Source organism: Cynara cardunculus, assembly GCF_001531365.2.
Source record: "Cynara cardunculus var. scolymus isolate 2C chromosome LG 5, CcrdV1, whole genome shotgun sequence".
In the NCBI taxonomy this organism is placed as follows: domain Eukaryota; kingdom Viridiplantae; phylum Streptophyta; class Magnoliopsida; order Asterales; family Asteraceae; genus Cynara; species Cynara cardunculus.
The window spans coordinates 6,914,348-6,929,367 of record NC_037532.1 but is presented as its reverse complement, the minus strand read 5'-3'; the positions used below and the strand labels follow the sequence as shown (position 1 = coordinate 6,929,367).

The 15,020-nt window shown below is 35.3% G+C and overlaps 1 protein-coding gene across 2 annotated transcripts; it reads left to right on the top strand.

The window, feature by feature from the left end:
* Positions 1-782: 782 nt before the first annotated feature.
* LOC112512596 (TBCC domain-containing protein 1) lies at positions 783-14,347 on the top strand. Of its 2 annotated transcripts, XR_003069237.1 has the most exons (10): positions 783-1,290; positions 4,844-4,978; positions 6,014-6,391; positions 8,702-8,806; positions 9,536-9,676; positions 12,066-12,269; positions 13,160-13,252; positions 13,341-13,452; positions 13,844-13,955; positions 14,221-14,347. XR_003069237.1 is itself a non-coding variant. In XM_025118646.1 (9 exons), the coding sequence occupies exons 1-9, from the start codon at positions 808-810 to the stop codon at positions 13,885-13,887; spliced, it is 1,695 nt and encodes a 564-aa protein (XP_024974414.1). In that variant the 5' UTR covers positions 783-807; the 3' UTR covers positions 13,888-14,312. The 2 variants fall into 2 exon arrangements, 1 of the variants encoding a protein (XP_024974414.1); XM_025118646.1 differs by having other exon boundaries at positions 13,844-14,312.
* The last annotated feature ends 673 nt before the right edge of the window (positions 14,348-15,020 follow it).

Genomic DNA, 15,020 nt, shown 5'->3' with positions numbered 1-15,020 from the left:
TATGTGAGGTTGAACAATCTAATTTTTATTCATATTACATATAATAGTTACTAGAAGAGTACTCGTGCAATACAGCGAGACATATCTCGATTTTAATGTTTTATTTTATTATTTGGGTTGTCGATGTTATAATACGATTTTATGTATTTTTAATAAAACAATAATGATTTTATTTTTGAATAAATTTGAAGATATCATAAAAATTTGAAAAAAATACATAAATGTTAATATCAAATCAACTATTTAAAAATTCTCATTTTATGTAATTTCTTTAATTTAGTTTTTTATTATAATTTAATTTAAGTTTAATAATGAAATAATTTATTTTTGGTTTAATAATATAATATTTTATAAAGATAATAATTAAGTATTATGTTAAAACTCAATAATTATCCTAATTATATTTTAAATTTTTTATATTTAAAATGAGATATTTATCTTGTATTTAATTATGTTTATCTGCAGTTAGTTACACGAATTCATATATGGAGCTTTAATAAGTTGTACTTACGCACAATCTACTTGTAATCTTGAGTTTTAAGTAGCATACATTAATAAACAGTATTTTATACATAAAAAGTAGTTTTTAAGAGTTTTTGTGGAATGCTTTATAATATAATATATATAATTTTATTTTATGGATAATTAAAATTTTAGCATGATTACCCAATAAGCAAACAAATTTTGCATTTGGAGTTTTGGACATCCACCCCCACCCCACTTACAAGTTATACACCCCTTTAAATCCTCCTGCAAATCCAATTCCCCCAAACTCCAAGATCCAATTCCCCCAATTCCTCCACCACCATGACAGACACCACACCTCCACCGGAACAACCCTCAACACCGCTGCCGGTATACATACACCCACGACGCGAACCCTTTGAGCATGGCCTCGTACCTTTACAGAAACTCATATTCACCGATGGCTCACAAACCCTAACCTCCCTCCGGGACAAATTGCTACAATTTCCTCCTATCAACAATCGACACAATCGAGTTAATTCCGCTGTTGTTGCTGAATCCCTACAGATCTCCCCCGAACACGCCCGCCTTGTCCTTGATATAATTGCCTCGGTTCTCCACTCTGATTCCGACCCCCTCGTTACCGCGAAGCCGGATGAGGTTGATGCCGTTGGTGTCAATGTGTATGATCTCATCATTTTCTTGTACATACAGTCGTACAAACGGTTGCTTCCTCGAGGGCATAAGGATTCTGCCGCTGTTGCGGATGTTTGGCCGTCTACTTCCGCATTTGATGGGTTTTTATCGGCCCTTACCCCATTGCAGGTGATATCATTGGTTCTTTATGGTTTGTTTTCAGTTATAATCTGAGAATTGTGCTTATTTTCGTTGATTCTTTTATTCTGTTGACAAATTGCTTAGCTGTGAAATGATGCATTAAATGTGATGAATTCAAAGCTATAATTTAGATTTTATAATGTAGGAACATGCACTCTTGGGACAGAAGATGATACAACACACACACAAAAACGCAAATGAATGCATGTTTGTATAAGAACCAAACCAAATGAACCCAATATATCCCATTCAAAAGTAGTGTCGGGTGGAGGACTCCTCCCCGAAGGGTAGAGGGGTCGTTTCTGTTAAGACCCCGACTTGTGCATGAATGCATATTTTTATGTATATGTGCATTTATGATATTATTAGCTTATTTACTGTGTGAATGGTTTAGCTTTTTAACTATAATGAGTTATCAATTTATTCAGAATACTCTAAATGTATGTTTTATGGAGTATTAATAGAATAAAATTGGTTTGCCACTTCTTAAGAGTCCTATAGATTATAGTCAGTTTGACCTTTTGCAACATCTTATACCTTCTTAAAAAGAATTTCTAGTTTATTTCTTGGCTCTTCAAAATTTCTTCTAGATGCTCCAATAATAAAATTTATGTCCGAATGGTTCTGAAAGCAAGTATCTACCTATTGCTGATGAAGCGTGTCAGGAAATAAGTTACCATGAAGATGCTTCAATATTATAATTATTGGCCTAACTTTTCTGCAAAAGTGCACCTTTCTAGTATGCAGCCTATGCATCTTGCAATCGTAAGGTTCAGGGGTGTGCGTAGATTTAGGTTGTAGTAGTAGATAACCAGTATTCAAATTTTTTTTTTTGCATTGTTATAGACAGAAGCAAATTGATTCATATTAATGATGAAAAAAATGGTTGAGGCAGTTGGAGCTGTTTTTTGGTTATATTGACTATGGAATTCCAACAAACTTCTAACCATGATCTTAAGCATTTGTTTAGGTACCATCAGAGGTTTTACTACTGTTATTTACATTTCGTTAAATCTCTCTAATGCAAGTGTCCTTTAGCAGTAAGCCAGTATCATGAATCTACTACCGTGATATGTAAGCATTCAGTTGGCATAACATACTTTACTTATGATGTACCAATCTATGCATCAAATAGGATTCACTAAAGTATCCATGTTCTCAAGAGTTCTTGAATCATAGTCCAAAACTTGCAGGCACCAATTCTTTAAACCACAACATGCTATTAAGTTTTAAACTCAATTAATAAGATTCTATCTCATCTTTTCTTTGTCTGCTGGAACATGCTTAAACATACACATTAGGTGTCAATTTCCAGTTTGAATACTGTTATTTTTTATTTATTTAGAGTGCCTATAGTGCATAAGTTGGATTAAAAGAATAGGAAAAGCGGGGGGGGGGGGGGGGGGGGGGGGTATGTGATTGGCTAATGAGCTGGTTGTGTCGGCAGGAGCAAGCGTGAAATGTTCATTATGCTTGAACCTTGAAGTGCATGGTGCCTTCTTGATAGTAACCAAGTTGAACTTACCTCTTGTTTAGAGAGCCTATGAACTAGGAAAACCGAAAACCCTTGTGCTTGTTCTTAAGTTTTTCTACAATCTACAAGTGGTGACTGGACTAATTTTTAAGGGGATGTGAGACTAAACCAAGGTTTTATTTACTAATTAAAGACCCAAAGTCATTGGCCATCTCTTGGTGCACTGTAATCCCTGTTTATCAATAGCGTTTTCAATTTATTGCAAGTAAAATGTGGAAGTGTTGCAAGAATAGTCTGACACTTGTAGCTGCACGTGTGAACTTGCCCATGTACTACAAAATGATTTTACTGTATACAAGAAGCATGCGCTGGCCAACTTGTCATCAACAGCTGCTTTTGTGATTTTGTCCAATTCTTAAGGTTCTCTATTTCATCTCCTATAGGTTATTTGGTAGAAAATTCTACTAGCATCCTACATTGGAATTTACAAAATTGAACGCTGTTGGTGAAGCCATTTGGCTTTTTCTGTTGGTAAATTGTATAACCCTGTTTTTTCTCTTGAAATTTCTTCCCCCTGATAAAGAAGCAAGACATTCATGGGTTTCTGTGACTAGTTTTTGTTGGTCATGGGTTACAAAGAGCAATAATTTTGTCATTGCTACTTGCTAGATGGTGCAAATGTCCTCATTGTTACAGTCGATATTAGTTAGATTGCTTCATTCTCTTGTGGGTTGTGGTCTATTTAACATATGCTGTAATTGATGCATTCTTAAATGCAAATTCTCATCGTTTACTACCCATTAGTGGCTGATCAAAATTGCCATCTAGCTTCTGCTGGTAGTCACTGGTCCCTAAAGTGCTTGTTCTAATGCTCCATAGCTGATGCCTTGTATCCATATATACAAATACCGGAAAACGATGTTTGTAGTGTCCCACATGGAACATGGTGTTTAAATAAGGAGAGAGCCTCTTCCTTAAGCACTACATATTTTTTGAGATGCCTCAAACCCTACGGCTATTACATAAATATTGCCATTTCATTTGTTTACAACAGAGTAAATGAAGTATACAATCATATCTTTACAAGAAGTAGTTAGGAATGACATATTGTTATTCGGTTCAATTTTACAGATAGATGGATATATCAATGAAGATGATAATCATTAGAGAAAGCATGGTGGTTTGAAATGACAACAAACTTCCCTAGTTTTGTTTGATCGAAGATCTTCATTGAAACTGAAAGTTAGGTTCCATAATATAGTGGTAAGACTTGTTATCATTTATAGGGAATGGGTGAAAGGCAGCATGTACGTAAATCAAGTGTAGTAAAAACATGAATCTCGAGGTGGGTTGGCCCCATAGTGAAGGAGGACATTTGAAATGGGGACATTATTCTTGTAGCTGCCATGGTTGGGGAGAATTTAGGCAACAAGATTTGAAGTGGCTTGGAACGTTCATGTACTGGAACCCCAGGAAAATTCACCTTTTACGTTTGCAATTGGGCTGTACCACTATATACCTACTTTTAGCTAGCGGCAAGTCGGCAATAGTTTGGTTTGGCCTGGAAGGCTTCTCGTTTTTTACTTTTTGTTTGGTTGGTGTACAGTCTTAGCAAAATGTTTGTTGATGCAATATCATTTTTGCAAAACAAGCTTACATGCCTTTTAATTAGTAGTGATTAGACTTGCACAATAGAGGGAAATGCTTACTTTTTTCAAACACTGATTTGTGCGTTCTGATTGCTTTTTCCTTTAAGGTACACACACGTACATATTTATCTTTGTTGAGTTGTTGGTGGATCTATGATATTTACACATATACATGTGGAAGTGCTATACTTCTAGACAAATGACATACATGGTTTCTATTAATGATAATGTTATGAAGATAATCATTGTGGCTATATGGGTGCAAGCCTTTTCACTTTCATTTGTTGAAGCCTTTGTGGTCTCATCTTTCTCTTTGGGCTTGAGGCTTCATATATCAACCTTTTTTTATATTTGCTTCATAGAAGTAACTGCTTTCATGTACGGAACACTGACGAAAGCATTCTATTGCAATGAGCAGCTTGTGCGCAGCAATAGCCGGAGGACTATGCCATCACAAGCTGATGAAGAAGCTCATCAATTATCCTATTTACAGAAGCATTTGGGCAACATAATCTCCCTTTTGGCTGACTCTGTGGAAGGCGAAGATTCACTGGTTTGTCAATCAGGCTATACTGAGATGCATCTTCTTAATTCTAGTCTATTATTGTTGCAAAATGATCGTGCTATTTATATTAATGTTCTTTTCTTTCTGATAAAGAGTTGTTTAATGAGGAAGCCTTTTTCCAGACGTGCTTATGTATATATAATTAGAGTTTCTTGTTAGTCCTAGCATGCTTGTTATTATGTTTCAGTTTGTCAGCGCTGAGCGCATTTTCTGAATATGACATAATGTGTAGATGGTACGAAGTTTAATGGTCCTAATTCAGTTCAACCACCATGTACTTACAAGACATGGAAACGTCATCGCTTCTTGGGCTGGCAGTTTTATATTGAGTTGGCCACATAGCTTATAAGTATCATATTATTCTCCAATTTGACCATCTAAACATAGATTCCAGGAATATGAAATCATTGCGTTGCATTATTAATGCAGCTTTTATTGAACTAATTGTTGGCTTGTTGCATTAATATTATTGAATGTTCAGCAAGTGGAGGTAGCTTTTTTTGAAGTTTTGTTAGTGTGTGCTTGGGGATATGGTAATGGTGGCAATTGGTCTTTACCACCTTGGTTCTCTTTGGCCTGGAGGAGTGAAGTGGAATAAACAGCTCAAACTAAGTTTGAGGCAAACTTGTATCTTATGCTGCCCTCGTTCTTTCTTCAGTGATGGAGAGACCTGACATACTAATAGTACCACCTGTTTTCCTAGAGGCCCAAAGAAGCAAAAAGCCAACATACGACGAGACAAATGAGGAAGACATAAACTGGTGTTAATATTTGCAGACAGATTAGGTCAATATTGTATCAAAATACTCTTACATATTTTGAAGTTAATGATGTCGGTGAAAGGATCTATTATTATTCTTATTCTTCTCTATGGAGATATATCTCATTGAGTTGCTCACGTTATCTGTTCTATTCTTGTCAATTGATTGCACCATTGCTTTTGTAGTAGTTATTTAGTTACTCCGAGTTTTGACGGAGCATCCTAAAAGCTTGCAACCTTTTGATGTTGCTTCAAGTTTCCAGGTTTTGACAATGGAGAAGTTTGAGCATCTTGGGTATCTGATCTACTTTGGTGAAAAAGGAATGGAGAAAACTCCCTTGAGCCAGAATGCACCATTTTTTGCAAATTCAGATCCTGATATGCCAGCTGCTCCCGTTCCTGCATCTCAGGTTCATGATTGGCTTTTACAAAATATTTCTGATGCATTGGAGCGAATCTCTGAAAGAGTTGCTGCAAAAGAGAATGGGCAGACCAGTGCTTCTGATCAAGATGTTCTGATGACTGATGCCTGTGCTAATTTGAAGGCATCAACCAGTGCCAAGGGTCCCAGTTTTATAGAGGGAATCTCTAAACAATCATATGTAAAGCAAGCTCCTGAACTTAAAGGATCTTTTGTAAAGGTTAGTTTTGTTTTGCCATATACTTGGTACGCAGTCTTTATAGTAACATCTAATTAAATGCATATTGATGCCATTGTTTTCAGGAGTATAGTTCATTGACCACTATATGTATCTTTTATTTGAAATTGTATAAGTCGCCAGAATATCTGCTTGATTTTCAACCTACCACAGCCCAATTTGATAATTTGAACTCAGGGGCTGTTCGGTTGGTTTTTTCATTAAGCTCTGTAAGAATGAGCTGTCCATAGGGATTTAGTTGTCTGTATGGATTAGGCTGAAGTTTTTTTTCCGGTTGTTGTGCTGAATATACAGTCTAAATGATAGAAACGACTATTTTACTGTTCAGTCTATATTCTATATTAAACACGTTAAAGCAATTGTTTGAAAATATGTTGAATGGAAGATTTTGAATGAGAAAGAATATTAATTTAAGTGTTCTTTTTAAATGAAAAGTTACATTATAATGGTTTCAAAAAGTTATATTAATATTGTGACATTGGTGTCCATAGTTGTGTAATATAATGCTATGTAGTCAAGTTTATCACTACAAATGTATGTGTTTAAAAATTAAAATTCACAATTCCTGAAGCAGACTTACAGTTTATGAAACTGAGATGGTATCAGACTAAAGGCAATTCACTCTCTGATCTTCACTCAATTGAGGTGCAAGCTAACAATTCTTTTAAGTCTTAGTAAAATTTCATGCTAGGTGCAGCTCATTCTTTGGCTCATAGGTCTTTTTTGGACAATTGTAGAATACTTTGAACGATCCAATTCTCTTCTTTATTTAAAAGTTAGATGGATAGCCTCCCTTTTCTGTTCTGGGGTGTGAAAATTTTATGCCTGCCAGTCTACCATTATGTTTATTTCGGTTTACTGAAATTTCTAGCTGATAAAAGAGTGGCACTTAATGCCGACTTCTGCAAGAATCTGTCATTCTGAGTGCATGCAACCATTGAAAGTGGTTTACATGATATGGCCAAACAATTAACAATCATAGACAAATTATAAATTATTCTTGTCGATCAAAGCTTTATCTGCTTTTATGTTTGCTTAACGCTTACCAATAATTGTCTCATCAGATACTTAATTATTTATCCGTTAACTGTTTTCTATTAGCACTGCTCACTTCTGCTAAGGCAATTGATTCGGGTGTTAATTCTCATGGGGAGCAACATATAAGATTCAATAGCTATTCCCTCCTCATCATAGAAAAGGCATTAGAAAAAGATATCGGGCACTTGAAGATATTTATCATCAAGATTTAGGATTTGAACCGTTGCTTTACATTTTAGTTGTGTAATTAAGTTACCAACATAAAAATAGTATAATTGAAGTTAGATATCTATCATGGCATGGCCTACATTCATGATTCATGCATAATATTCAGCTAGTTATACTTTTCTGTGTCTGAGCAAGTACTAAACATAATAAAACTACGCCGATTCAACCGTATGAGTAGTTTCTGCCTTTGACATTTTTGAACTAACTTTCAGTGTTAGTGATATGAGAAAAGTGCATGTTCTTGTGACAGGTAACTGTGTTGCAGATTGAAACAGAATTCTCGTGCATAACTAAATTTCTTTGTTCGTGAAACGATATTTCTTGTATTTGAGTCGCCATTCTCGGTTATTTGCCTAATCCCTTTAGTTGTTGACTGTCCCGTCCTACCTTTTCCTTGTTTGTTATCTCTCATGTTGCTGTCTATGAGCTCACATATAGGTTAACCATTCTTGGTTTCACGAATCCACTGTCACGGTCAACATAACCTTGTACTTATTCGGTTTTTCCGTAATAACAAGTAATCTTTTTCTCCATTCATTTCATTCTCTGCTCTGAGTTCTTTTGATTATTTTTCATGTTTGCATACCCATGTAGAGTTGAATGTCCTACTAATAAGTTGAACTTAATTCCCTATAGGATGTTGTTAGACCTGTTATTGTAAGAGCATGGATTGCTCTTTGAAGTCTAGTTATTTAGATGCCAAACATCAACTAGGCTGCGATGTGAATGTTAGGATGCATATTCATAAAAGTAGGTCTGGATGAGGGCACTTGTGAACAGAGCCTGAGCATTATCTTTTTATGGCAAGAATAACTGAATCGAGCTCGTTTCATGATGTGAATGTTGAATGACATACCCTTTTATTTATTTGAAAAAATTAGTTTCCATCCACATGATCATTGTTTTTAACGTCGTTAATCATATCTGAAACTGAATATAAATGCGACGAGCCTATGTTTTTGTCCTCTCTACTGCTCTAGGGAATTGCTTTAGGTAAATATTAAATATTATTTTCATTCTCTGCAGGTTGTAAATTGCCATGAATCCGTCATCTATGTCTTAGCTCCTTTGAGATATGCCACCATATATGGATGCTCTGATGCAACTATAGTGCTTGGGGCTGTTGGAAAGGTATGTGTAAAACCAGATGTCGGCCTCTTGCTGCTATTGTAGGTGCATAATTTTCATCAAACAACAGTTTTGTGCTTAAATGCCTTAAACATAAAAATGTTCATTCATAGAGGCCTTGCTTGGTAACAATTAAGTTTTATGTTACTGCTTGCAATTTCCTTGAATCTAAACAGACTTGTAATTCTGCGTGAAGCTGAAAGGACTGTTTGACAACACTCATGCTCTTAGAATTGTAGGAATGAAAATCACAAAATACTTTCCTCATTTCACGTAGGTTCCAAATTTCCATCCTTTTTAATTGATATTATTTTTTCCAATTCCAGCTAACGAATTAGCCTCCTTTTTGTTTTGATTTTTAAACATCATATCCCTTGTCGGATTAGAATTTACGTTTTAATTTAGGAATCCAGACCCATTACTTCTTTTAAAAGTGACAATGTTCTTTTTGTTGCTTTTCCATCCAAAATGTTTCTGTGGCAATACTTTTTGTAGTTAAGTGTGGTTATCGATCTTTTATTTTTGACCAAAACATTTATTATCAGTTCTGTTGAGATATTTCTGTATTCCCATAAATTTTTGATTAATAATACAAACTTTATAAGAAAGCTTAGCCTAAGAACTTTCCCCATTGGAGAGAAAAAGACAAAAAATAGTAGAAATGAAAAAATATATTTTTTTAAATCTCTCTACAGTCCCCCTCAAGCTGCTACCACATTTGTTCTCTTTCAGGCTGTAAGAATTGAACACTGCGAGAGGGTTCATGTTATTTCAGCGGCCAAGCGAATTTGTGTTGCTAATTGTCGTGAATGTATATTCTTTTTGGGGGTAAACCAACAACCGCTTATTGTCGGTGACAACCATAAGCTCCAGGTATGTTTAATGAGAGTTCCACTTTTCTTTGTTTAGTAATTTTAATCTAGCATCCACACTTCCATAATTTCATTAAACATTTTTAGTGCTTGCTATAATTCTTTAACATATTATTGAATTCAAATACCTAATGTGAAGCACCTTTTTTGCTTTATTTGTCTTACGTAGTGTACTGAGTGTGGTGCTCCTCTAATCTAGTAGATGTTAGCATGCACTGGTGCTTCATGGTGGTATCATGCAGAATGGCATGTGGAGTAGGGCGAATCATGGGGTCTAAACCTAATCAGAACATCCAAAGTGATGGAATTTAAAATCAACCAACCTGCATAGGTCGATTAAAGTGGAGGGGGGCCTAGCACCTAGGTGGCCTATTAAGTGGCTCTAGTTAGTTGAACTGATGGAACGCTTAATGTTTAGGCAGCCACTTAAGCAGGGATTTTTGGAACATCATTTTTTGAAACGTTATGTCATAGTAAGTTCGGAATTTCTCCCTAGAGATTTTTCCATAAATTCATTGTAAGTGTAGAATGTTTGCTCAGTTGTGTTGTGGTGCATGAAGATCTTAATGCAACACATATAGCTTTACCGCTGCTCACCTACAGGTTTTTATATGTTGGTATGACTTTTTCTCTGCTTACCTAAAGGTTTATTATGTCGATAGACTAAGCATAAAACTCAAGAAGAACAGCAAAAAATAGCGGAAAAGAAGAAAATAAAAATAATACCAACATTTGAAGTGCCTCATGGGCGGCAACTCTTCTGTGTTTTGAGTCTGTAACCTTAGAAGGTATTGAGGGTCTGATACCCTATTCCAGGAATCAAGTCAGTACACTAACTAGTAATCTCTACAACATTAATTGTTCCGATTTTGCACATTGACCAAGTTGATTGGATACCATTTTCTTTTTAAGAAGCTTCAAAGTATTGACATGCCATTTGCTAATTGACGACATATTATTGACCAGTTCTAATCAAAATATGAGATACTATAGCATAGAAGAGGAGAAGAACGTAAAAGATACTCCCTAAAGTAAGTGTCTTCATGTTAAGGATATTGAAGTGATGAAGTCAAAATTGTTCCGTTGTTTTCCATTAAAAGGTTACTTAATTTACGAATGCTTAAACCATTTCTGTTTTCTCTTTAACTTCTTCAAAGGTGAATAAAGAGCATCGATGTACTGGCAAAAGTAAGTACGATCATTATTCTAATTTTGAATGAGGACACTCTTCTTGTGAGACCGCTAGATAATAATGAGGATTTTACCTTTGAACACAGGGATTACGTTAGAAAATGAATTTATCGTTCTAAATGTTTGTAGTTCCACTATTATTCTTGAACCTACGTCTTTGCATACATGCTATGCGCCTACATCTAAAAGTAAGATCCTTTGGATGTTGTACAAATAAGTTAATAAATCATGGAAGATAATTATATGCATTAATTGAGACACGATACCATGCCATACCAAACCAAACCAAACCAAAAAACCCAGTATATCCTGCTCGAAAGCAGGGGCTGGGAGGGGTGGGATGTACGCAGTCCTGGCTCTATCCCCAAAGGGTAGAGCGGCTGTTTCAGTGAAGACCCCTAGCTTGTGCAGAAGCGTGAGCGAAAAGGATTAACCAAGTCAGAGACACGAATTAGTATATACAATATTATTAAATATCTTTTGGAGTTGGATATGTAATCTTTTGTAAAACATTGGCATCTTTCCTATTTTCAGAAAGGAATTATGGTTTTCTTTTGTTTATACGACACTGTCTTCTAAATGTCTTCTCTCTCTTTAGTTCAGCCAGGTTTAACTAGTTTTTCGTAGTTGGTATCTCTGCATGTAATATTTAACCTTAAATGAACGACTTAGTGCATGTGTACCATTGACGTCTTTATTTTCAGTTTATATTCAGGCAATTGCTGTAGAATTTTGGACTTACCTAGCCCTCATCCTGGAAGAAGCGAGTTTTTTTATACCAAAATATTATCAGAGCCTTGAATTTATCCAATTTTGTTCACTGATTAATTTTAGATTCACAAACAGCGACTTCTATAGCACTGATATTACTTCAGGGTTGGATGATATATAATATTCTTTTCTAAATAACAGTTTGGGGGTGCCGTTGATAAAAGCTGTCCGTCTAGTAATTTTTGAGTATAGTGTCATATGACGTATTTTTCTGTTGCAATACCCTTACTCCTAGATATGTTCACTCAATAGTAGGGCACAATAAATAGTTTTTAAACAGTTTGCAAGATCAGAGCTTGTTATAGGTGTAGGAGGTCGGATGCATCATTATTATGTGAAAAACATTTGATATTTTGAACTTAAATTTTAGATGAAGCTACTTCTTTTCTTATATTATGGACTGATTAGTGATTACCACTTTGGTGCAGGTGGCACCGTATAATACATTTTACCCACAATTGGAGGAGCACATGCAAGAAGTTGGAATTGAGACTAGTCCAAACAGATGGGGTGAGCCTGTTGCACTGGGTCTGATCGATCCACATGATTCTCTGTCTCATCCTGCTGGTGTATCTGATTGTCAAGCTGAGTCGGCTACTCGCCTAGACCCAGATCAGTTTACAAACTTCTTGGTATGCTCATTTCTTATTTCTTGGACTGACTTGGTATGTATTCATACCAACTTAGTTGGCTAGTGAATTCCCAAGTATTGCTTCATGTCCATCTTGAAATCACGTCTAGAGATGCACAAATAGTTCGGAACTGGTTACAGCTACAGTGAAGTCCTTTGGGTCAAATTGGATATGTTTCTTGGGCCAAGGGCTGGTCCCAAAAAAGCCTGGTAAAGGACTGGTTTTTCAGGCACAGCAAAGCCCGTTCAGATCAACCAAAAAGTAAATGTATATCTAGTGGGAGGATAAGAAGGCTAAATAATGTGAAAGGTAAGAAAAGAAGTTCATATGTGAATCATTGAAAAATTCCGAAAAAAATTCATTTGAAGATCCATATGTGAACCCATATGAATAACATCTAGTGAGATGATAAGAAGGCTAAATAATGTGAAAAAGGTAAGAAAGGAGGTTCATATGTGAATCATTGAAACATACCGAAAAAAAATTCTATTTGAAGATTGATATGTGAACCCATATGAATAACGTATTCATATGGGTTCACATATGGATCTTCAAATGAAATTTTTCAATAATTCACATATAAACTTTCCCTTCACCTTCCCTTATGTATTCATATGGGTTCACATATCAATCTTCAAATAGGATTTTTTCAATAATTCACATATAAAAGAACAAAAAGTTGGGCCTGGTGGGCCGAAATCAGTCCTTAATTTTCTGGGCCTGACTGGTTATGGGAAGACTGGGAACCATCTCTAATCCATGTAATCACCTTGTAGGGTCTAGTTTGATAGGTATGGACAAATGTTATTATTGTGTTCAGTTCTAAGTGGGTTGATGAATTTAAGCTTTTCTTGGTTGATGGCTTTGTTTGTTTGTTTGTTTTACTGCAGATTCCCAACTGGTTAGAAGGTCAAGCATCTGGATCCACCAAAGATAATCCATTTCCGCTGCCTGATGTCTATATGTCTTGTCAGCGGAGAAACGTATGAGATCGTTTGCCATGACCATCCGTGAATCCTTACAATTTTCTGTGTGGGTTCTGATCAGTGTTATATAACATTGTTGTTACAGGAAAATAACTTGGTGGAGGTTAAGCAGATACTGAAAGAAGCACCGCTGGAAGAAAGCAGAAAAAAGGAATTATCGAGCGCACTTCATGTCTACTTTAAAGACTGGTTATATGGTAATAAAAATTAGTTTATGTATATGCACGTATGTATGTGCTTATGTGTGTATAACCGCAACAAGTAATTTGTATGCACACGGGCATACAAGTAATTTGTAAGTAATGTTTCTAGTATATGCATGTGCATCACAGGCATACGTTCAAAGAAACCAGAAACATCTTAAATCACTTGTATGCACATGTGCATACTATACAAATGAACGGTTATCAGGGTGTTCCTCAGTTTTTCATTTTTTGAGGGTTTTCCCTTGAACCTCACACGTACGCGCGTGCACTCACACACATTCTCTCTCTCTCTCTCCCTCTCTCTCTCTCTCTATATATATATATATATATATGGTGAAATTTTTTATAGATGGATATTGATAAGGTTTGTTTTGCATTGCAGCTTCAGGGAACATTAGACAACTATATTGCCTGCAAGGTGAATAGAAGTGTATTTTATGTTGGTTGGTGGTGGTACTACAAGTTGAGAATCAAGATTGATTGCAGTTCCACTTGTAATGCTTCTGCTAACTCCATTCTCCTCCTTTTCTTTGATGAATGAATAGAAGAATAAAGCAAGCTGCTGCTGATTCAATATTCTGTCATTTGATTTCTGTTGCATCTCCAAATCAATTCCAAACCAGTTTTTTGGATCAAGTCCAATGCAATTGATAGGATAGTTAAAGTTTGCAGTATTATCTTGTCGAGTATGTATCGTTTTGCTAGGAGGATACCCATAAATCTAACCTCCTTAATGGGACTTTTCTTCTTGTTCTCCAGGGTCCTGTAGGATTAGTCGAGCTGTCTGGACAACCATGGTTAAAAATTGAACATATGACAAGACTTTGCTAATGGAGTTCTTTTTGAAACAATGGTTGTGTTTATTTCTATTAAAGAAGCTTTTTAAGGTTCGTTGCATTTGCATTTGTGTTGGTTATTAAGCAACAAATTGTTGATCCAAAAAAACATTTGTGTTGGTTCTTTGCATTTGGATTTGTATGGGTAAATTATCCATTTGGATAAATTTGTCGGTCTGAGAGATTGGAGAGTGATGGGTTTAATAGTGGCAAAGAAAAGACGGTTGGGTTATTTCTAGCATCAATTTGTTTGAGATGGCTTTATGGGGACAACTCAAGTGAGGGTCTTGATTTATTGCATATAGCCGTTTTGACTTAACAACTTAAGAAACACTTAGATGACGTTTGGTTCGTAAAATTGGATGGAATGAGATTTGTTAAACAAATTTGACTTTAAAGGAATTGAAATAGAATGTTGTTAGGTTTGACTATCTGTTTGGTTGACATACATTATAATGGAATCTATTAAGAAATTGAAATCTGTCTGTTTGGTTCCCGATTATTGATATCGATGCAACTAAAGACCATTTCTTATTAGATACGGAATTTGAAATTATTACATTTAAAATGTTGTTTGATACATGAATTAATAATAATAAAGTTTAAAAAAGTTGTAATCCAAAATCCGTCAAAAAAAATGGTAAAATTTTATTAAAAATAATAAAATATATTTATTTTAATATAAACTTTTACTTGTATTTGGTATATTACCATTTACCACCA